At 44.8% G+C, this 18,216-nt stretch overlaps 1 protein-coding gene across 1 annotated transcript in view; it reads left to right on the forward strand.

The window, feature by feature from the left end:
* Positions 1-2,440: 2,440 nt before the first annotated feature.
* Positions 2,441-18,216, forward strand: part of LOC115328046 (BPTI/Kunitz domain-containing protein 5-like) — a 55,660-nt gene continuing 39,884 nt past the window's right edge. Inside the window, exons 1-2 of the mRNA XM_029989128.2 lie at positions 2,441-2,495; positions 15,897-15,989. Of these exons, the coding sequence (XP_029844988.2) occupies positions 2,441-2,495; positions 15,897-15,989 (148 nt within the window). The remainder of the gene's footprint in view (positions 2,496-15,896; positions 15,990-18,216) is intronic.

Genomic DNA, 18,216 nt, shown 5'->3' on the forward strand with positions numbered 1-18,216 from the left:
ACAAAGAAAACGGCACTCTTTTAAACCATGGACAGACGTCGAAAAAAATATCAAGCTTGGAACGTAGTCATACCGCTCACAGGCAAGCCCCTCTCGGCAAGTTACCATGTGTGTAATCACCACTTTAACAGTGGGAATATTCTGACAGTTTACAAGCACATAAAAAGCAATGACATTCTGGAATTACCGCGAAGATGGGAGCTTGTTTCATAAGTGATGTGAAAATTCCAAAACTACGGCTTTTCCTGTCTGCGCCCGCAATCAAGACAAGGTTGCAACTGCTACAGTCCTAGAACATCCATAAGGTTGAAAAGCGGCGCTGACAAAACACGGGGCGCCCGCGGCGCTCTCAGTGTCCTGCCAGCCACCCGTGGCGCTCGCATCACCCTCTGGGAGGAGCCAGAGTTGCGCGTCTGTTCTCCACGTGCCGCCGCGCCGCTATTCGCTGAGATCCGGTCACGTGAGGATACGCATCAAATGTCGTGCAGGAAAGTAGACGTTGCACGCGCCCCGACAGTACGTTCCCCTGCTTTTGAGTGCGAACGCGCGGCGCCGCTATTCGCCGAATTCAGTCACGTGAGGACCAGGATCAACATGCCGTGCAGGAAAGACGGCGCTACGGGGATGAACACGCAACTCTGGCTCCCGTAGGGAGCCTATACAGGAACTCTACCTCTGGCTAAAGCCCCTCTATCCTGGGAAAAGTGGCGCCATTCATTGTTGTAGAAATGCTCGAGGGACGTGCCGCGCAACACTTGGAAATTCTTGGCGTCTGAAATCTAGCTCTTCCCCCGATAAGTGGTATTCTCTTGACAGCCTTTGACGGTCAATACCGGTTCCCATTTAGTTACGCCGCCCAAATTAAACTTCCACCCGGTTTCGCTATGCCACCTCTTTTTGGTATAAAACTGTTGTGCCAAGTTACGATCATGTCAAAGTACCTGTGTGCCGAAAATCAGCACCTCGCACAACCAGGTTATTACACAATAGCTGACCGCAAAAGCTTTTGACGGCCAAACCGTGTGTTGGCCGGCAACTTTGTTTTCTCGGCTTTGGAACCACCTTTTGTAAGTTTTTTTTTTTTTTTTTTTTTTTAATTGCAAGTACAGTTTATTAGTCCCTTCCTACAAAGTCTCCACCTCCCACGACGAGTGGTATTCTCTTGACAGCCCTTTCACAGTAAAAACCGGTTCCCCTTCAGTTCGCCGCCCAAAACAAATTTCCACCTGGTTTCCCTATGCCACCTATTTTTGGTATTATAATTGTTGTGTCAAGTCACAGTCATCTCCAAGAACTTGTGTGTCCAAATCTGCCCTTCGCACAGCCCGGTTATAAGACATTTTGGATTCACTGTTGGATATCCCGTACAGCTTTATTCCTTTATTCGTTCCAAACATAACTTTCACACCTGTTGTCTTAATGAAACTTGGCACACTTAGTGCACAAACTTGGTGAACATCTCACTCGCCTCCAAATATCGTCGTCCAAGCAGTCCTACTGTTCTAGCGACGAGCGAAACAAATTTCCTACTTAGACAGTGGTGAACACACTTTTCTTTAGTGAACATTTCACTCGCCTCCAAATAGCATCGTCCCAGCAGTTCTACGTTTACCGCGACGAGCGAAACAAATGTCCCACTGAGAGCAATTATGGTGGCGGCCGTTATGCTTTTCGGAAAATTGCTCAAACCTCTTTTTAGACCGCAATTAAAGAAATTGCCCCTAATAACGGCTCAAACTCTTTATACAAGAAGCGGAGAACAGCTAGATTCCCTTCTTGAGTATGCCCCAACACTAATGCAACGTTACCCTCAACGTATCGGCTCCAAAAGCAAACGCTCCGTCCGTGCGCGCTTCCGCCGCCACAGCTTCGCATGCGAAAAGGCGCCGCAGGCTGCTGAACGCGCCTCACTGCCGAACGCCAGCTCCTCCACTAGCGGCGCTGCGCACGTCTTTCAAATCACCCCTTAGAGTTCCCGCACGCAGCGTATTGCCACCAGAGAAGCCATGGTTAGCCAGAAAGTTGAATCCATCTAAAAGAATGACTTTTTTCTGAGAACGCTCACTGCCGTTGCGAAAGATCGCGCTGTTTTCGACGCATTTAATGGTTGTAAAATCATAGGTCTAAACACAGAGCGTTTCAGAAGGTCAGAAGTTAATTCATATGTTCGTCTTAGCTGTCGTGTCTTAGCTATTTCATATTCTCGTCTTAGCTGTCGGGTCCTTAGTTGTTTCATATTCTCGTCTTAGCTGAAATGTCAGAACTAAAGTACATGTCCGTTGGAAAACATACGGACCATTGTTATGTATATCAAGAGTCCGAATTAAATAAAAAGGAAAGACGAACTTACATTTAGTGTCTTTTAAAGCTCAGCCTGCTGTAAACGAGTAGTCAAATCGCATTAACAGAAATTCGTGGCCTCGGCTAGATATCTTGACAAATGTCTAGCATAAAGCTCATCTTCCTACTTTCTCATATCTGCATCGTGTATGGAGGTAAGTTAAGCATGCATGTTTACATAGTCATAACAATAGACTTTGTGCAGTTTCGCGTCAATTGTCGAACGCGGCGCCAACCTCCCTCCATCGCCAATTTTTTAAGCTGATGTCTCAAAAAAATATCGAACAAACGTTCTGTCCAGCTATGCACTAAAAAGTAGAAAGTGACCTACCAGGAAAAAAAAATACAACCGCGTTGTTGCCTTCTTTTCAATCTGAATTTCTGACAGCCAACGTTGGATAACCGTACTGTTTTACTAGGACTTCCCAAGCTCGTGAAAAAGAAACCGTGCGAGCGCTACACGCCTTTACGAGATTCACTAGAAAAAATGTTGAGACAACTTTTCAAAGACATTATTCTTCATACTATTACATATTTTCTCTGCATTATCCCTGACACTGCACAGAACGACTCACCCCTATAACCCAATCCCGGGAGCATGCACTGGCGCCGCCAGGTGTTGTGTGCTGCACTTAAGTTATCTTGGTGGGCTGGGGCTGCATCTCCAGGGGTTTAAAAGTGCACAGTTTTTCTTTCATCATCAATAACAAGAATATGTTTTATGGTGTTAGGTCTGTGTTGAAGGGTGATTGACGCTCTTCGTCTTCGAGGAAGTTTAATCTCATGTTGACAGAATGGGCTAACTCATTGTTATGATGCAGAAAGATTTCTCTCAAGCCAGTTATCGGCCTCATCTTCTGGATTTTGGAGGGAACTCCTGGAAGGGAAAATATGGAATACCGTTGTTCAGTTACTGCGCTTAGGTTTTCATGAGAAACCCTGACCACGTGTTCAATGGTTGAGAAGAAGGTGGCCTACACTTTATTTCCAACACTTCTAGGCCTTGATCTTCAGAGGTGGAGACTCGCCATGAAAGAATCAAACTCCTAACGAAAGGTATTTTTTGAGATCATAATGGTAGATCCAGGTTTGTTTGCCCGTTAACATTTCAGGTACCCTCCTAAAGTTGCAACTTTGAAATTTGTGTTGCATTTCTTGACACCATTCTACCAGCGCCAGCTTTTCAGCTTCCGTCAAATTGTGTGTCACCCAGCGAGATTAAACCTTTATTACACGAAGGTGTTTGTGAAAAATCTTCAAAAAACTTGCCGAGCAAATCTTCCGGGTCCCCTCGATAGCATCTTCACTCAATCGAGGGTCCTTTCTAAAGAGACTTTCGAAAGCAGCGACATTCTTTTCAGTTACAGCTGCTGATGGTCTACCAGATCTCTCGTCGTCTATGAGAAAGGCGTGGCCACAATTAAATACACCGAACTATTGAAAAGCTGGTGCATATGTTACAGGGCAATGTCCCCAAAGGCATGTGACAAACATTCTAGTGATTCCGACCTTTTGAGCACTGTTGAAATCTTAAAGCATCATCTATTGTAAATCCTGTCACTCAACGTCCATAACGAAATACGAACGAAACAACGTGTCGCTATCTGTCCTAGTCCGCGGCTATCACTGGGCGGCGTTGTGATAGCCGACTGATAACAAGTTTTTCTAGGAAAAGATGAGGCTTCATGGGTGCCATAGTTATCGCCTGCCTCCACCTTCTTTTTTTTTTTTTTTTTTTTCTTCTCCTTGCCAGACTTGTACTGCGAGATACGTTACTTTTGTATAGTAAAGTTATCGCTATAACCGTATCATTGCCTGTTCATACTGCAACGTAACTTCAGCGAGAGTTGGCGAATACGCCCAAGCTTTTCTGCCTTGACTTGTGCAAAACGCGGTTGGTTTTGGCGAGCCTCGTTCCGCTTCGTTCTCTCATTCCGAAGGCCAGCTGCTTGGCTCCGTCGGCATCAGATGGCTCTACTTCCTCTGCGAGCTACTGAATTATATTATACTATTTTTGCCTGAGAATGCCATTACTGCCCAATTTTCAACTCACGGCAAGCATAGCCAAGTAGTAAAATGCCGACAAGTTTTTTTGTTGTTGTTTTTTTTTTTTTTTTGGGGGGGGGGGGGCGGAATATTAAGACTTTAAAGCTAAGGCAAAAACAATGGCGCTCTCTCACGTTACGATCTAGCCCCGTTAAACCCACGAGTCTCTAAGCATTGGGTATACCAAAGAAACAAATAGGTTCTCAAAGTTGTCACTTGTCCTGCGTTTGTCGTTTGCGCTTCCTCGCTTGCTAAGTAAGTGTTGTTGGGTTCAGTCTGAGCTTGCCAAGTGGGGAAGTTCCTGCATTCCCTTTTCGAGTTGGTGTCCCTTTGTGTTTCGGCCCTGTTTGCTTTTGTGTCCGTTTGTCGGTATATGTTCCCTACCGAAAAATCCGGTATAACTTTTCATTATCCGGATTATGGAACCGGAAATTTGTTTCTGGAAACCCGAAATCCAGATTGCAGACAAAGGAATAATTTATGAAAACCTAAAATCCAGTTAGAGTCCAGATAGAATCCAGATAAATTTCCGGTTCCCTAATCCGGATAACGAAAAGTTATACCGGATTTTTCGGTAGGGTTGAGGGCGAGGGTACCCTGTGATGTGGGCGAGGAGGTCTTGTGAATTGTGTTGGAGGTCGGTGACATGTATATAAGACGATGGTCGTTAAATAAAAGTTTCAAGCTGTGTTAGAGACTTCGTTGTACTGTCCGTTTCTTTTTTTTTTTTTTTTACGTCTCAGGGTTACTATGGATATCATTCACCAGCTCGCCTGTGTTTTTTTACCTTTCTTCACTTGCTGGCTTGCGCGAAGGCAGCAATCGTCCGCTGCGGGAGTCTTTCATAAACATTAAAATCACTTTATATCCAAATTTGAAGCTCTTTGATCGCAATACAAAAAGGAACCTAACACGCAGAAAACTGCTATGAATGCTTTTTTTTTTTTTTTTCCTTTTGAATTATCGGGAATTCGCAATAGAATGTAAATAGATATAGCTTCGCCAATACTGTAAACTCCTCCAAAAACCTATGAGAGCGGCGGGTCGTCATTTTCGGAGGCGCAGTTGGGGACGGCGGGCGTATCAGTGGGACGCGTGTTAAGGGCAACTCCGGTTGAAAACGAAAACAAAATAAATTACTGGTATCGCTTCAGTGGCTCAAAATATGATATTAGCCGAAATATTACGTCAAAGTGAAGCTGCGTTCTCTGTTAAAACCTATTTTAAAGATGCGACCAGCTGCTCTTTAGCGGGCGGAAAGCGGGTTAGCTTCTAGTCAAGGAACACTGGCGCAGTCCGTTCGTGACGTCACGTCGTGGTGGTGCTGCGCTGCGGTTGATTGGTTGTACCACGTACCGCAGCACCACGTTGGCGTCACGTCATGGCCGTAAGGCTGATGATCAGTGTTGAGATTGCTCTAGCAGATAGTTTCGGTTTTGCCGTAGACGTCCGAAACCAAACTTTGAGCCGCGATATTTATCAAATTACACACACTATCGAAAAAAGTAATAATTGTACCTTGTAATTTAGGGACACTGCTTTAGCTGAGAACGGTCGTAATCTCAGATTCAAAAATACTAACCGAAGTTTCCCCGACCACCCCTTTTTCTGTTTACGGCGTTTCGCAGTGACTATCTGCGAATGGCTCATTAAAAAAGTATTAACACCCCTAGCCTACCCGTACACGCCGCTTCGCGGCGTTCCGCCAGCCGTCCAAGCCCCGCTGCCTCCCATTGCACCTTCGGAAAGGGAGTCCCTAGTGGCGGCGAACGGTGACAGTGGCGCTCCTAGCGGACCTGCCCTTACAAAAAAAAAAAAAAATAAATAAATAAATAAAACGAGTTTCAATGTAGAGTGTAAAGGATTCATGCAATACACCGCAGTGAGTCTCAATTGAAACTCAATAGTTTTTTTGTTTTTTTTTTGAGTCCTATTGAACCTTCACAGGGTATTGCCCACTGCCTTTAATTAAATATTTAGCAATTGCATTTTAATTATTTTTGGTAATAATGTTTCAATTGAATTTCCGCAATTGAGTTCCAATAGACCTTTTGCAACTGTGTTCAATAGAATTTTTCAAAACTGTGTTAAAAAACCCTGCAACATATGGGGATTTTTTTAAAGCATGAAACATGGAGGAAACTGAGCACAATAGGGAAACGAACAAAAACATTATAAAGCACTCACAACACACCATTAACAGTCCCCTTGACTAGTCCACCGCCTTATATACCCGAAATATGGAATGTATTCATTTGGCCGGTGACCACCTCAGCTTTTATTAAGGTTCCCAGTATGCTATCACCTCCTCGGATGTCTGATAAATGATAAACAGTGTTTGGACGTCACAGGACCCAATCCCTTAATAAAGACAAAAAAAAAAACATTGATGTAAGGAATGATTGAACATGATTGTAAACCTGAGACTGGGGCAGAAAAGAGAACACAACAGGAGGTAAAAAAAGAGAAGGCAACGTCTCAAAAAGAGGAGGCAACGTCTCCATTGAGACGTTGCCTCCTCTTTTTCTACCTTCTGTTGTGTTCTCTTTTCTGCCCCAGTCTCAGGTTTACAATCATGTTCAACTTACACCAGCTCGCCTGCACTCTGACTATTTTTTCGTTAAGGAATGATTGTTCGGTGCAGTCGCTGAATCCACACTCGTTTGCATATCTAATGAGTAAATTCAAATAAATTAATACTGAGTTATAAATGAGCAAACTCAATTGAATTCGTAATGAGTAAATTCTAAAGAATATGCATTGAGTTCATAATGAGCAAACTCAATCGCATTCATGATGAGTACATTCAATAGAATCGATATTGAGTTTCTTATGATCAAACTCATTAGACGTTGAGTTTGTATTGAGTTTCAACTGACTCTATAGGAATTCATTAGAAACTCAATTGAAACTCAATGATAATTTTTGTAAGGGTGGATGGAGTCTTCACAAGCAGACACGCAATGGAAAAGTATAGGCTTCGCGACGTTTGCGGCGTTTGCGAGCTTCATTTTTGTATCCTAAGAGCCGACACAATTATTACGATCAAATTGTTTGCACAGCGGTATCCACTGATCAAAACCGCAACGACAAGCAGATGTCGTTGCGGTTGCGATTTTCACTAAGCAGGGTCAACCCGTTCAGATTATTACGTACGACTGGTTCGCGTCTGAAAACCGGCAAGAAGGCTTATCCATTTGGACTATGTTCTCAAAAACTCATTTTGATATGAGAGGTACAACGCGATGCCCTTGTCATGATGCCTTCTCAAAATAGGTGACCACAAAAAGATGCGCGAACTTCAAAGTCAGCTCTCCAGTCGGCTAGCGGAAGATGTCCAATATCAGACGTTCTCACAAACACACACGCATATAACCCCAACACAACAAAAGGGACAAAAGGAATGACCGTATAAATACTCACATGCATTGAAGCAGTCAGAACAATGCACAACTGAAAACAGAAGAGGCATTTTGGGGGCTCCATTCCAAACCAAAACAATAAGGGATCGCGAATAAAAAAACAGTTTGCCGACGACACAAGTCACCTAGCTAAAATCTCCGAAGTTGACGACAGCCGTTGCAGCGCTTGTGCAAGCCAAAATGAAAAAAATAGAAGCAGCCCGGGCATCTTGCTTGCGTGGTGTCTAACGACAGCGTTGAGAATGAACCGGCGGCGGTCGGTGTTTAAAGAGGGAAAGAAAGAAAGAAAGAAGCAACACCAGTAGTGCAATAAAAAACAGAGAATAGATCAAGGGTTTTGAATTGCAAGGTTATTTTTATTTGCGTTTTCATTGCCATTACACACAAACTTCTTTGTTTTGGGGGTTGGCACAAGTATGAAATCAAGACAACGTACTAATGTGTTTTCGTATACTAAATAAATATAAAAAATCAGTTTTCAGGTTACCCCAGTTCAAACGTATTCGAATGTGAAAATAAAAATTAATCGCACACAAAAGTGCGCCAGTGTACACGGAAAACAAATTACAGACGGCACCAACGACTCGGCATCTAAAGAAAGAAAATAAAGACTACGGGCGTAACGAAGCAGACGACTGACATTTGTAAGCAACGAAACGGCTAAGAAAGAGTCGAAAACACACAAACCAATTCAATAATAAAGCATTTCGGCCAGCCGAGCTAGGCGCTGCTTCCGCTCTGCCTCGTTCGACCGCCTTGCACGCTTAGCAGCGGCATCCACTGCCTGACGCTGCTGCAGGTTCAGACTCGCCCCAGCATCCGCACGCGCATTGGCTTCCGCCTCGTGACGTCGCCTCCCTCTCGCCTTTGACCTTCAGTACTCTTCTCCTCTCTACGCGGCGCGCTACCCTTTCCACTGTTTTGTCTGCTGACGGACACTCAGGGGTTTTGTTGTAAAAGAACTTGTTGTTGGGCTACTTGGTGTTGACTGTATTGAACCTTTTTAGCGCTTTTAACCATGATTCAATACGGTTTTGTTGTAGTAGCGTAGAAGACGAAAAAGCTCGAGACACAGGAGCGTGCTAGACTCACGTGAGTCGGGAAATTCGGATCCTGGCGCGTATGAAGAACGGTCTTCGCAGTGCCCTTATCCTGCCATACGGGTTCGTGTCCGACGAGGGTTCCTTGAGAATTTCTGGAGAACGGCTCAAGATGATGAATGCATCGAGCGAAACACCGCAGCGAGCAACATCAAACGCCTTGCGGCTCATGGGACCAGGACCATTCGACCCGGCAAAAGAGGACTGGAACTTATACCAATTAAGGTTCCAAGCATCTCTGGACATCGCCGGGACGACAGATGATGCCACAAAACGGAATTTTCTGATTGCATCACTGGGGTCCGAGACGTTCAAGGTGCTGCACTCTCTGGTTCAACCGAGGCAGGTCCGTGAAGTTCCGTGTGCGGAATTGACAAAAATACTGGACACCCATTTTTCGCCGAAGCGTTTCAAGGAATTTGAACGAGCGAGGTTGTTTCCAACGCACCAAGATGAACGTGAGACACCAACCGAATTCCTAGCACAACTACGATCACTCATTTGCAACTGCGACGATGAAAACAAAGTCGATGCTCACACACGTTAATTGCTCACTGCTTTTATCATTGAACTTCGAAATGAACGCTTGAAAGCACGTCTCGTCGAAGAGAAAGAGTTATCGATCGACATAGCACTCAGATTGTCGGAAAGCTTTCTTCGAGTAGAAGAAGAGTCCCGTCAGTTGAGAAGTACCGATGAATCAGCCCTCGCAGTCAGCCAAATGAGAGATATACCGAGCTTTGCTAGACAATGTTTCTGTTGCGGGAATACAAACCACGTCGAAGGCAAGTGGCAGTTCAAGTCTGATGACTGCAGAGCTTGTAGAACCAGAGGGAACATAGCCAAGATGTGCAGGAAAGGACAGTCTGGCGAATTCCGATCAATAAGGAAAGGGATGGTGCAAGTAATCACCAGGGTTCAGTCCGTTTTCGATCGACATGGCAAGTTTCTGGAATGTTCGATTGAAGGTCAAGCGAGTAGAACTCCAAATAGACACGGGATCACAGTCACCTTACCAGACATTCAGACGTGTCATCACCACGGAAAAACGGAGCTGAACAAAACTCCGTACAAACTGCAAAGTTTCAGCAAGGAGGTAATCAAGGTCAAGGGCCAATGTGAACTTCAGGCTGAATTTGAAGGCAAGAAGTGCAGTCTAGAGGCTATTTTCACTAACACAAGCCAACTCGTTGGAGAGGATCTGGGGGAGAGCTCTGAAATTGGATCTCAACAACTTGTTCGTCGCTCTTGTGAAAACAGAAGAGAGCCTCAAGACGCTGCCGACTAGGTACGCATAACTATTCATAAACGAACTTGGTCTGTGCACGAAGATCAAGGCTCAACTTCACTTCAAAGAGAATGTCATCCGGAGGTTCATGGGGACAAGACCACTACCGCTTGAATTGAGCGAAGCGGCGAAGTCTGACTTGAAGAGGCAAGTAGACAACGGCGTATTGACTCCAGTGGAAACAGCGCAGTGGCCCACTCCGATCGTCGTTGTCCCAAAGACCAATGGATTCGTAAGGGTATGCGGAGATTTCAGCGTGACTGTCAATCCTCAGTTGAACGTCGCGCAGTACCCGCTCCCATGACCCGATGAAATTTTTCTCAAAACTGATCGGAGGGGCGGAAGTTCTCGAAACTGGATCTGTCGGAGGCACATCTTCAGATGGAGCTGGAAGAGGACACAAAGAAGTACCTCGTCATTAACACTCACCAGGGATTGTTCCAGTTTAACCGGATGCCTTTCAGTATAACATCAGCGCCTTCCATCTTCCAGCGAACCATGGAACAAGTAACTGCTGGCCTGAAAAGCGTGGCATGCTACCTGGATGATATAATCGTCACCGTAGAAACTGATGAGCAGGGTATCAAGAACTTGGGTCTTGTGTTCCTACGACTCATAGACTATGGGTTCATGCTAAGGAAAGAAAAAATGTACGTCTATATATCTATAAGTGAAGTATTTGTGTCATACTCCTTTCAGCGGAAAGAATACGTCCATCTCAAAGGAAAGGTGGAGCCATATTGAACATTCCGGCGCCGTCTACCTAACCTACATGACGTACGGGCATTTTTGGGCATGGTTCAGTATTACTCAAAGTATTTGCCAGGGTTAGGCGACCTTTGCGCACCGCTGAGCAATCTACTCAAGAAGTATGTTTCTTGGCAATGAAGCTTGCTTTGCGTAGAAGCCTTCGAAAGCATAAAACCGCGCCTAACGTCCTTGGAGACTTCGATCCAAGCGAGACAATCTACTTGGCGGCTGATGCTTCATCAGTTGGCGTCGGAGCGGTAATCTTCCACAAAATTGCCGCGCGCGCTGCCTACGTGGTCAGCTGCGCGCGCGGCATTAAAGCGCGCGCGCGGCATATAAAAGGAGAAGAACGCCCAATAGACCGATCTCACAATGCAGGAGTTGCGCGACGACACCGCTGCCGCGGTGCATTCTAATACCTGTGTTATCCCCAGTTTTCCGGCCGCATCAATGTGCATTGTATGTTCGGCGTTCGGAAATTTTCGCATTAGCACGAGTCTTTTAACCGCGTGTTTACTTATGGTTTTCAATCGGAGGCTTCAACTGTTGTATGCCACGGAGCTATAATACCAGCACCAGGCAAAAAGGCCTCGGGTATTATGTCGTCCCGAAAGAAAGCAGCATGGCAAAGAAAGGTAAACAGAGCCGGACAGAGCGGCAGGAAAAATAGCGTTTTGCGATTTGTTTCGCGATTTGCTTCATAATTTATATCCACCATATTGCGCGTCTGCTAAAATGTGTCAGATTAGAGGGCACGAAATATAGAGCGAGCCCAAGTGTTCCGTACGTTGGAATCCCTCCGAGCATTCGCTCCGTAGCGGTCTATCCGTTGGTCTATCTCAAATAGGACCTCCGCACTGATTTGCGGAGTCCCTTTTTAATACGCTCTTTGCTCGATGTATTTTGGTGGTTATAACTTATTTTAACGGCATGTTTCAAGCACAATTGTGCTTGAAAAGATGAGGACAATCATTAAACAAAAGAGCAGCGATTTCCGATATGCATCACTTGAAATAAAACAACTTTTTTCGGAAGCAGTCTTAATTTTTTTTTCTCTCTTTTCATACAAACGTGAAAACACCACGTAACGCAATTTAGAAGTGCAACATTCAACCGCCAAAAATGTAAGAAACGAATCTCATTCATTTTGTGGCGGTCTATTAGGCTGACGTTACTGATCCATTCTGCATTAACACCAATAAAGACCGCAGAAAAAAAGCTCCCCCTTCGGACGACTTTTAGCCTTCGGATCTTGCGAAAACAAAATAAAACTGAATCGAAACTGTACACAAAAAATTATTTCCACCCCAAACTTTCAGGTATCTGGCATGGTTGCCCCTTTTTGACAGATGCCGTGTCAGGCATGGCTTTTCTGTAGATCATTTCTTCTTTGTGTGCAGGTTTCTCCACGCAGTTCATCTGCACCCTGTCGCACAGGCTGTCAACCAGAATGAGACAACTTTTAGAAAACTACCGCTCACCGAGAAAGTCTATTTAGCTCCTCTTACTTCATTGTTGATTAAACGTTATGCATAAGACTGAGCACTACCAAACTCAGTTTTTTATCAACACATTTGATGCTGTTCCGCGGTGCTACACCGAGCCGATGGTCCCTCGAACTTTCTTGTTTTTTTGCCATTGCACCAGATGTTCACTTGTTTCCAAGTTAATTGAGACGTCCAAGCAGCCGGAATGCACAAGTAGTGGCGTCGTTGTTTTTTTGTTGTTTTTTTTCCCGCGGCGCAGTGGGACCGCCGAGTGAACGGCAGTGGGCTCACGCGTTCACGAAGGCGAAGAAGCAGACGACGACGAAGCAGACGACAAAGCGATTTTAAAGTGATAAGACGACTGAAACTACTTTTCTGCGCTTGCTGACAAACTAAGGCATCACAAACAGCTCAATCTTATGAAGTACAGACATGCAATAGAATCAAACTGATACCGGGCCGTCCCTAACTATAATCTAGTATCTACGATGATGTACGCGCAGCCCTATGCAGCCGGGAAGCCGGAAAGGGATGACTACAAGTAGCATGGCGGCGGCACTACTTCCGGAATGCGCGCGCATGTGCAGTTCGCTTGGTGACTTCAATCTATTGCGCATGTATCTAGCCATAATCGACGTCGTAAATAAATTTCACCAGTATCTGCGGGGAAGATGGTTTGTTTTTCATACAGATCACAAGGCATTGACGGGGATTTTTGGACCAGTGAAAGGAATCCCTGTGACGGCCACCAACAGACTTCAATGATGGACCTTGATTCTACAAGGGTACTTGTAGCACATTAAGTGTACTCCAACAGCTCAGTATGTAAACGCAGATGGCTTGTCACGAACAGACTTGTGCTCGTTACTTGAAAAATGTAATGGATTACAATTACAAATTACCGATCCTCAAATGTAATGGATTACCGTTACAAATTACTTTCGCTGAAAAGTAATGGATTACTTTACTCGTTACGTTACAAATTACTTTCACGTTGCTTCTTCCGTACACTTATCCAGAAAACAATAGAAACAATTTTGATATTTTTCAAAAATATTCTGCAACACTACTTTTTGTTTCTCATACGCCCGTACTGTGGTAGTCCTTGTAAAAAATAAAACATCGTATTTAAGAGAAATAGTGTAGGTGCACTCCGCTGACCTGTAAGCTGACAAGGCACCGAAAGCTGCAACCGCACCCGCCATCCACCACTATGAGATTCGGAGCTTAAGAAGCGATCTACGAAAGCTCCATTTCGACTCGGGTGTTTCGCCTGTTTATCACAAGAAAAGAAAAACTTGGTTCTAACGTTACAATGTACAGCCAATGCGGAATTCAGGTGTCCCAGCTTATCTTGATGTGTTTCAGTAGATTAGAGTTTGTTGTTCTTGCTGATGGCAATGCGTGATTTTCTGACAAGCAAAGTATGCACTGAAACTCTAAGTTTCCGTTCTCCTTAATACCCTGAATTTTGAACCGAGAATTTTGAACAAGACAGTCGGACTTCACTGTGGCAAATCGCTGCCTAGTTTGGGGCATGCACACAGTAATTCCTTTTAGGTTTCGACAAAGTCTTCTGGATTTAATACATGAAGGCCACTTTGGACAATCACAAATGAAGATGTTTGCCGGTTCCTACGCGTGGTGGCCAAACATGAACAAAGACACTGAAGCGAAAAGTCACACCTGCGAAGCGTGTGCTTCAATCTCGTACAGGAACGAAAACGTTCCCTTACACCAATGGGAAGTACCAAAACGACCCGGCTTCCAAATCCATACCGATTTTGCAGAATACCAGAACACCATGTACTTGGTGGTGATCGACGCGTACAGCAAGTGCCTGCAGTCACGTTGATGCCGTCGACCGGCGCTGAGTGTAAGGTGGAAACATTCAAGGCAATCTTTCTTCTTCATTTTCTAGAAGAACAGGGAATTTGGCACATCTTAACACCATCGTACCATCCTCAGTCAAACGTGTTAGCCGAACATTTTGTGAGGACATTACAGTCTACCTTATGGAAATTTAAGAAGGGGGAGGAAAAGGAAGAACTGAGACAGTTTCTCCTCAAGTATGGGGTGACCCCACACACTTCGACGGGACAATCCCCATGTGAGATGCTAGACAAGTGACACTGAACGACGAAGGATTTTATCAAGTCAGACCAGTCGTCCGAAGGTTCTTGTGGACGGGCTCGCCAAAAGAGAAACTACGACGAGAGAGGTCGCGGCTGGACATTTCAGATAAGTCAAAGTATGGATGCAGGATAGGTTGAAGAAGAACCACTGGATCAAAGGTATCATAGTCAGCCAAGAAGGACGAGTTATGTTTGAAGTAGCGGCTGAAGATCACAAGCCACACCGGGTACACGCAGATCAAATCAAGAAACGGGTCTGCGAAGAAGATTGGACCATATTGTATACGTCCCAACGCCGGTGGACAACTTATGCGCAGTTGATCCGCAACAAGCAGATGCAGATGCATCGGACACGGCTCTGGAACAATCAGCTCGGGCGTCCGAGTCCACTGCGGTTCGTTGGTAACCGATTAGACTACGCAAAGCACCTGATGCTTTCACATTCGCCTGAGGGGGGAGGGACGTAGTAGCGTAGAATACGAAAAAGTGAGTTTTAGTATTGCCTACACAAGAAAACTTCAAGCGCTATGCGTTTGCGTTAGCGTTGCTTTCCCCACGCTGCGCATGCGCGAAGTCGCCATGCGCCAATCCAAGGCCGCAGTTCGGGCTCCGCGCACGCGCAATGTGGAACACGCAACGCTAACGCGAACGCGCAGGGCTTGCGTTCACTTGTATACGCAATACAAAAACTCACTAAAAACTTGAGACATATAGGAGCGTGCTGGTGTAACGTGAATAAGGAGATTCTGATCCTGGCGCATAAGAAGAACGGTCTTCGCAGTGTGGTTCTCGGGCCCAAAGTGACTTTAGTCTTCCATACGGGTCCACGTCCACTCCGCTACACTTGCCATGAAGGTACCAGCCCGGTGGTTCAAACATGGGGTCCGCGAAGAAAAAAAAAGACAGTAGAAAATAGACAAACAGAAAGACACGCGGAAGAAACGACGCAGCGGCAAAGCAACGTCTGAACCAGCACAAATAAAAAAAGTAAAATAAAAAAAAAAAAAAAACTGATTCAGTGGCGAGACCGCCCTCAAAGTGCTGGCATTTATCGCGCCAATTGAAGTTAGCCATCGACTGAATGTGTGCATTTTACTATTGCAATCGGGTTTAATTATTATTAAACTCTATAACGTTACTTTTTTTTTTTGCATGTGTGAGAAGTGGCGTTTATTCTGTCACGTTTCTTTTTGTCAACTAACTGTTTGTGTATATTCATTGCGGTAAAGACCTAAGATCTTATATGCACAATCGTCTCCATGCAGCATATTGACATCGTGGTATTGAATATATTGGGATAGGTTTCCTGCTGTCTTTTATTTTTATAGTTGGCGATTGTGCCAGCAGGATTAGCCAGCAGTCTATTCCACAAGAGAGGAATGAGGAAAACATTACTGAAAACAGTGATGTCAACAGCAAAGGTGACACGTATTGATTGATCGGAACACTAGAGTGGAACCGTAGCTATTTTTTTTTTGTTGTTGTTTTAATTTAGAAAAAAAAACAGTGCAAAAATTGATTCATGTTTTGCCTGCCTTACATAGTCTGTGACATTTGAATGTTTTCTTCGCTAAAAATACAAAACTGCGCCTTAAAGGGTAAGAGAAACGATTTTGCACTGGAAGAATATACTTTTTTATTCATTAAATGGTAAATAAATAATCATTAAAATGAAAGCAAAAAACGTTCAGCCTTTCCACTCTCGTGAAGAAGGAAGACCAGCGGACCTGTACTCGATACACTGTTTGCTTCTTCTTCGTCGTCGTCTGTTTTTTGCGCCTGTTTCCTACGATGAATTCCCACCAACGCACCCAACTATCCATTCTTCTGTTATAGCTGAGAAGGTTAGCACCATCTACGAGCGACGGCGGAAACCATACCGGTTCTGTGCTTGCCGCCGTCGCTTATAGATGGCGGTAGCTGTCCAGGTAGGTGTGTGTCGACATACACGGACACGATCCTGGGGAACCTAGCCCTTAACTGTAAAACTGCCGCTGTAAAAAAAAAAAAAACTGTCGCGGTGCATTTTTGTTGGCTTCCTCGTACGGGGATAGGCAAAGCCAATGCATTCTGATGAGTTCGTCTGCTAGCGGAGACTCCAAGCTCGTTAGGGGCGCTGTGATCAGTTTTCGCCCGCCCGCCGCGGGAATTTCCAATATTGGTCTCCAAAATATTTGATTTAATGCTGGTATTAAATGGTGCAGAGAATTAGGCATCACTGCAATTTAGTACCAAGATCCTATTAGCATATCTAAGGGTAAACGTGCACACAGTAAGGTTGAATGGTTTGGTTGATTGTAGTTAGAATATTATTTCGGCATTCTACAGAATTACCTATGCAGTCTTATGTGCAGTTTTCCAGCTCAGAAATATGAACAAAAAAAAAAACAACGTCAATCGTGTCTTCACGCTTTCTTACATCCTTAGCACCTGTTGGAACTGCAGGTGTCATTCCGTGTCATTCGTTTTTTCTTGGTGCCTACGGGGTACCAAAAAAATTAAATTGACAGCGACTTCATTATACACGCGTTCGGTTCTTTAAACTCAAAAGTAAGGCTCAGCATCACATACAGCTTGATTTCTTTTAACTCACAGCGCCGCAGATACAACGCAAAAAGAGCTGTCAAGAATCAGCCTGCTATACGTCGTTTCAGCTAGTCCAGACGCGGCCGAACCCGACGAGTTGCCAATTAGACAGCGTTAAAGCTTAGGGTAACGCCATGGTGTTCGTCATGTTTCTGCTCGTGTTCTATCATCGCTGAACCAATCATAACCAGAAAATATCCAGTGACTTGCGCTTTTGACGCTGTTTGATTGATCCCAGAGGCACTAATTGATCCCATTAGTTCAAGCGTCGGTTGCGTCTGGACTTAGGCTGAAACGAAGTATAGATATAACAAAAGTATTCTTTCGCACAAAAAAAAAAAAAAAAGAATAATCGCGATTGGTTTGAGTTACGTACGATTGTCACTAGTTTGCATCTGTGCATCATAAAGCACGTCGCTGCCTTGGAATCGGGCTAATAATAAAAAAGGTGCATCCACACTCTTAGGGAAAAATTCGGCAGAGACACTTAAGACTGCTTACGTGTGGAAATACGAAAGCATTATATTCTCTTTCGTGAAATGTTTTCGACGCACTAGGTCCACCTCTACAGGGTGATTCAAAGAGAGGCCAGGTTCTTTAAATCGACCGCAAAATTCGGTTTCTTAACCTATCGCGCTACGACTTTGTGCAGCATTGCCCACAGATGGTGCTTTTTTTTTTTTTGTAAAATTTGCAAAGAGCGAGCTTACCTGAGGAAAAAGTAAAGGAAGAAAAAGGCTTAGCTCCTACGGAAACGCAGCGACGCCACCGGTCTTCAAACAACACGGCGCCGTTTCGCACGGGAGACAAGAGATGGCGCAACGAACGCCGCCAACGTAAAGCCCCTTGATAAAAGTTTTTTCACAAGTACCGCCAACCATTGTTGTGGAACTGCGTAAGACACGTGCCACGATCGGGTGCTCCGCCGCCATTCGCTTCCAAGGGCCGCTCATTTCAGTGCTGCGCCGCCATTTGCTTCCAAGGGCCGCTCGAGACCTGGGCCACGTGCGCTCGAGGATTTGGCGCTACTTGCAAAGACAAACGAAAATATATCGAGGGGCT

The sequence above is a fragment of the Ixodes scapularis genome, unplaced genomic scaffold (assembly GCF_016920785.2).
Source record: "Ixodes scapularis isolate PalLabHiFi unplaced genomic scaffold, ASM1692078v2 PGA_scaffold9__187_contigs__length_104089568, whole genome shotgun sequence".
Classification (NCBI taxonomy): Eukaryota; Metazoa; Arthropoda; class Arachnida; order Ixodida; family Ixodidae; genus Ixodes; species Ixodes scapularis.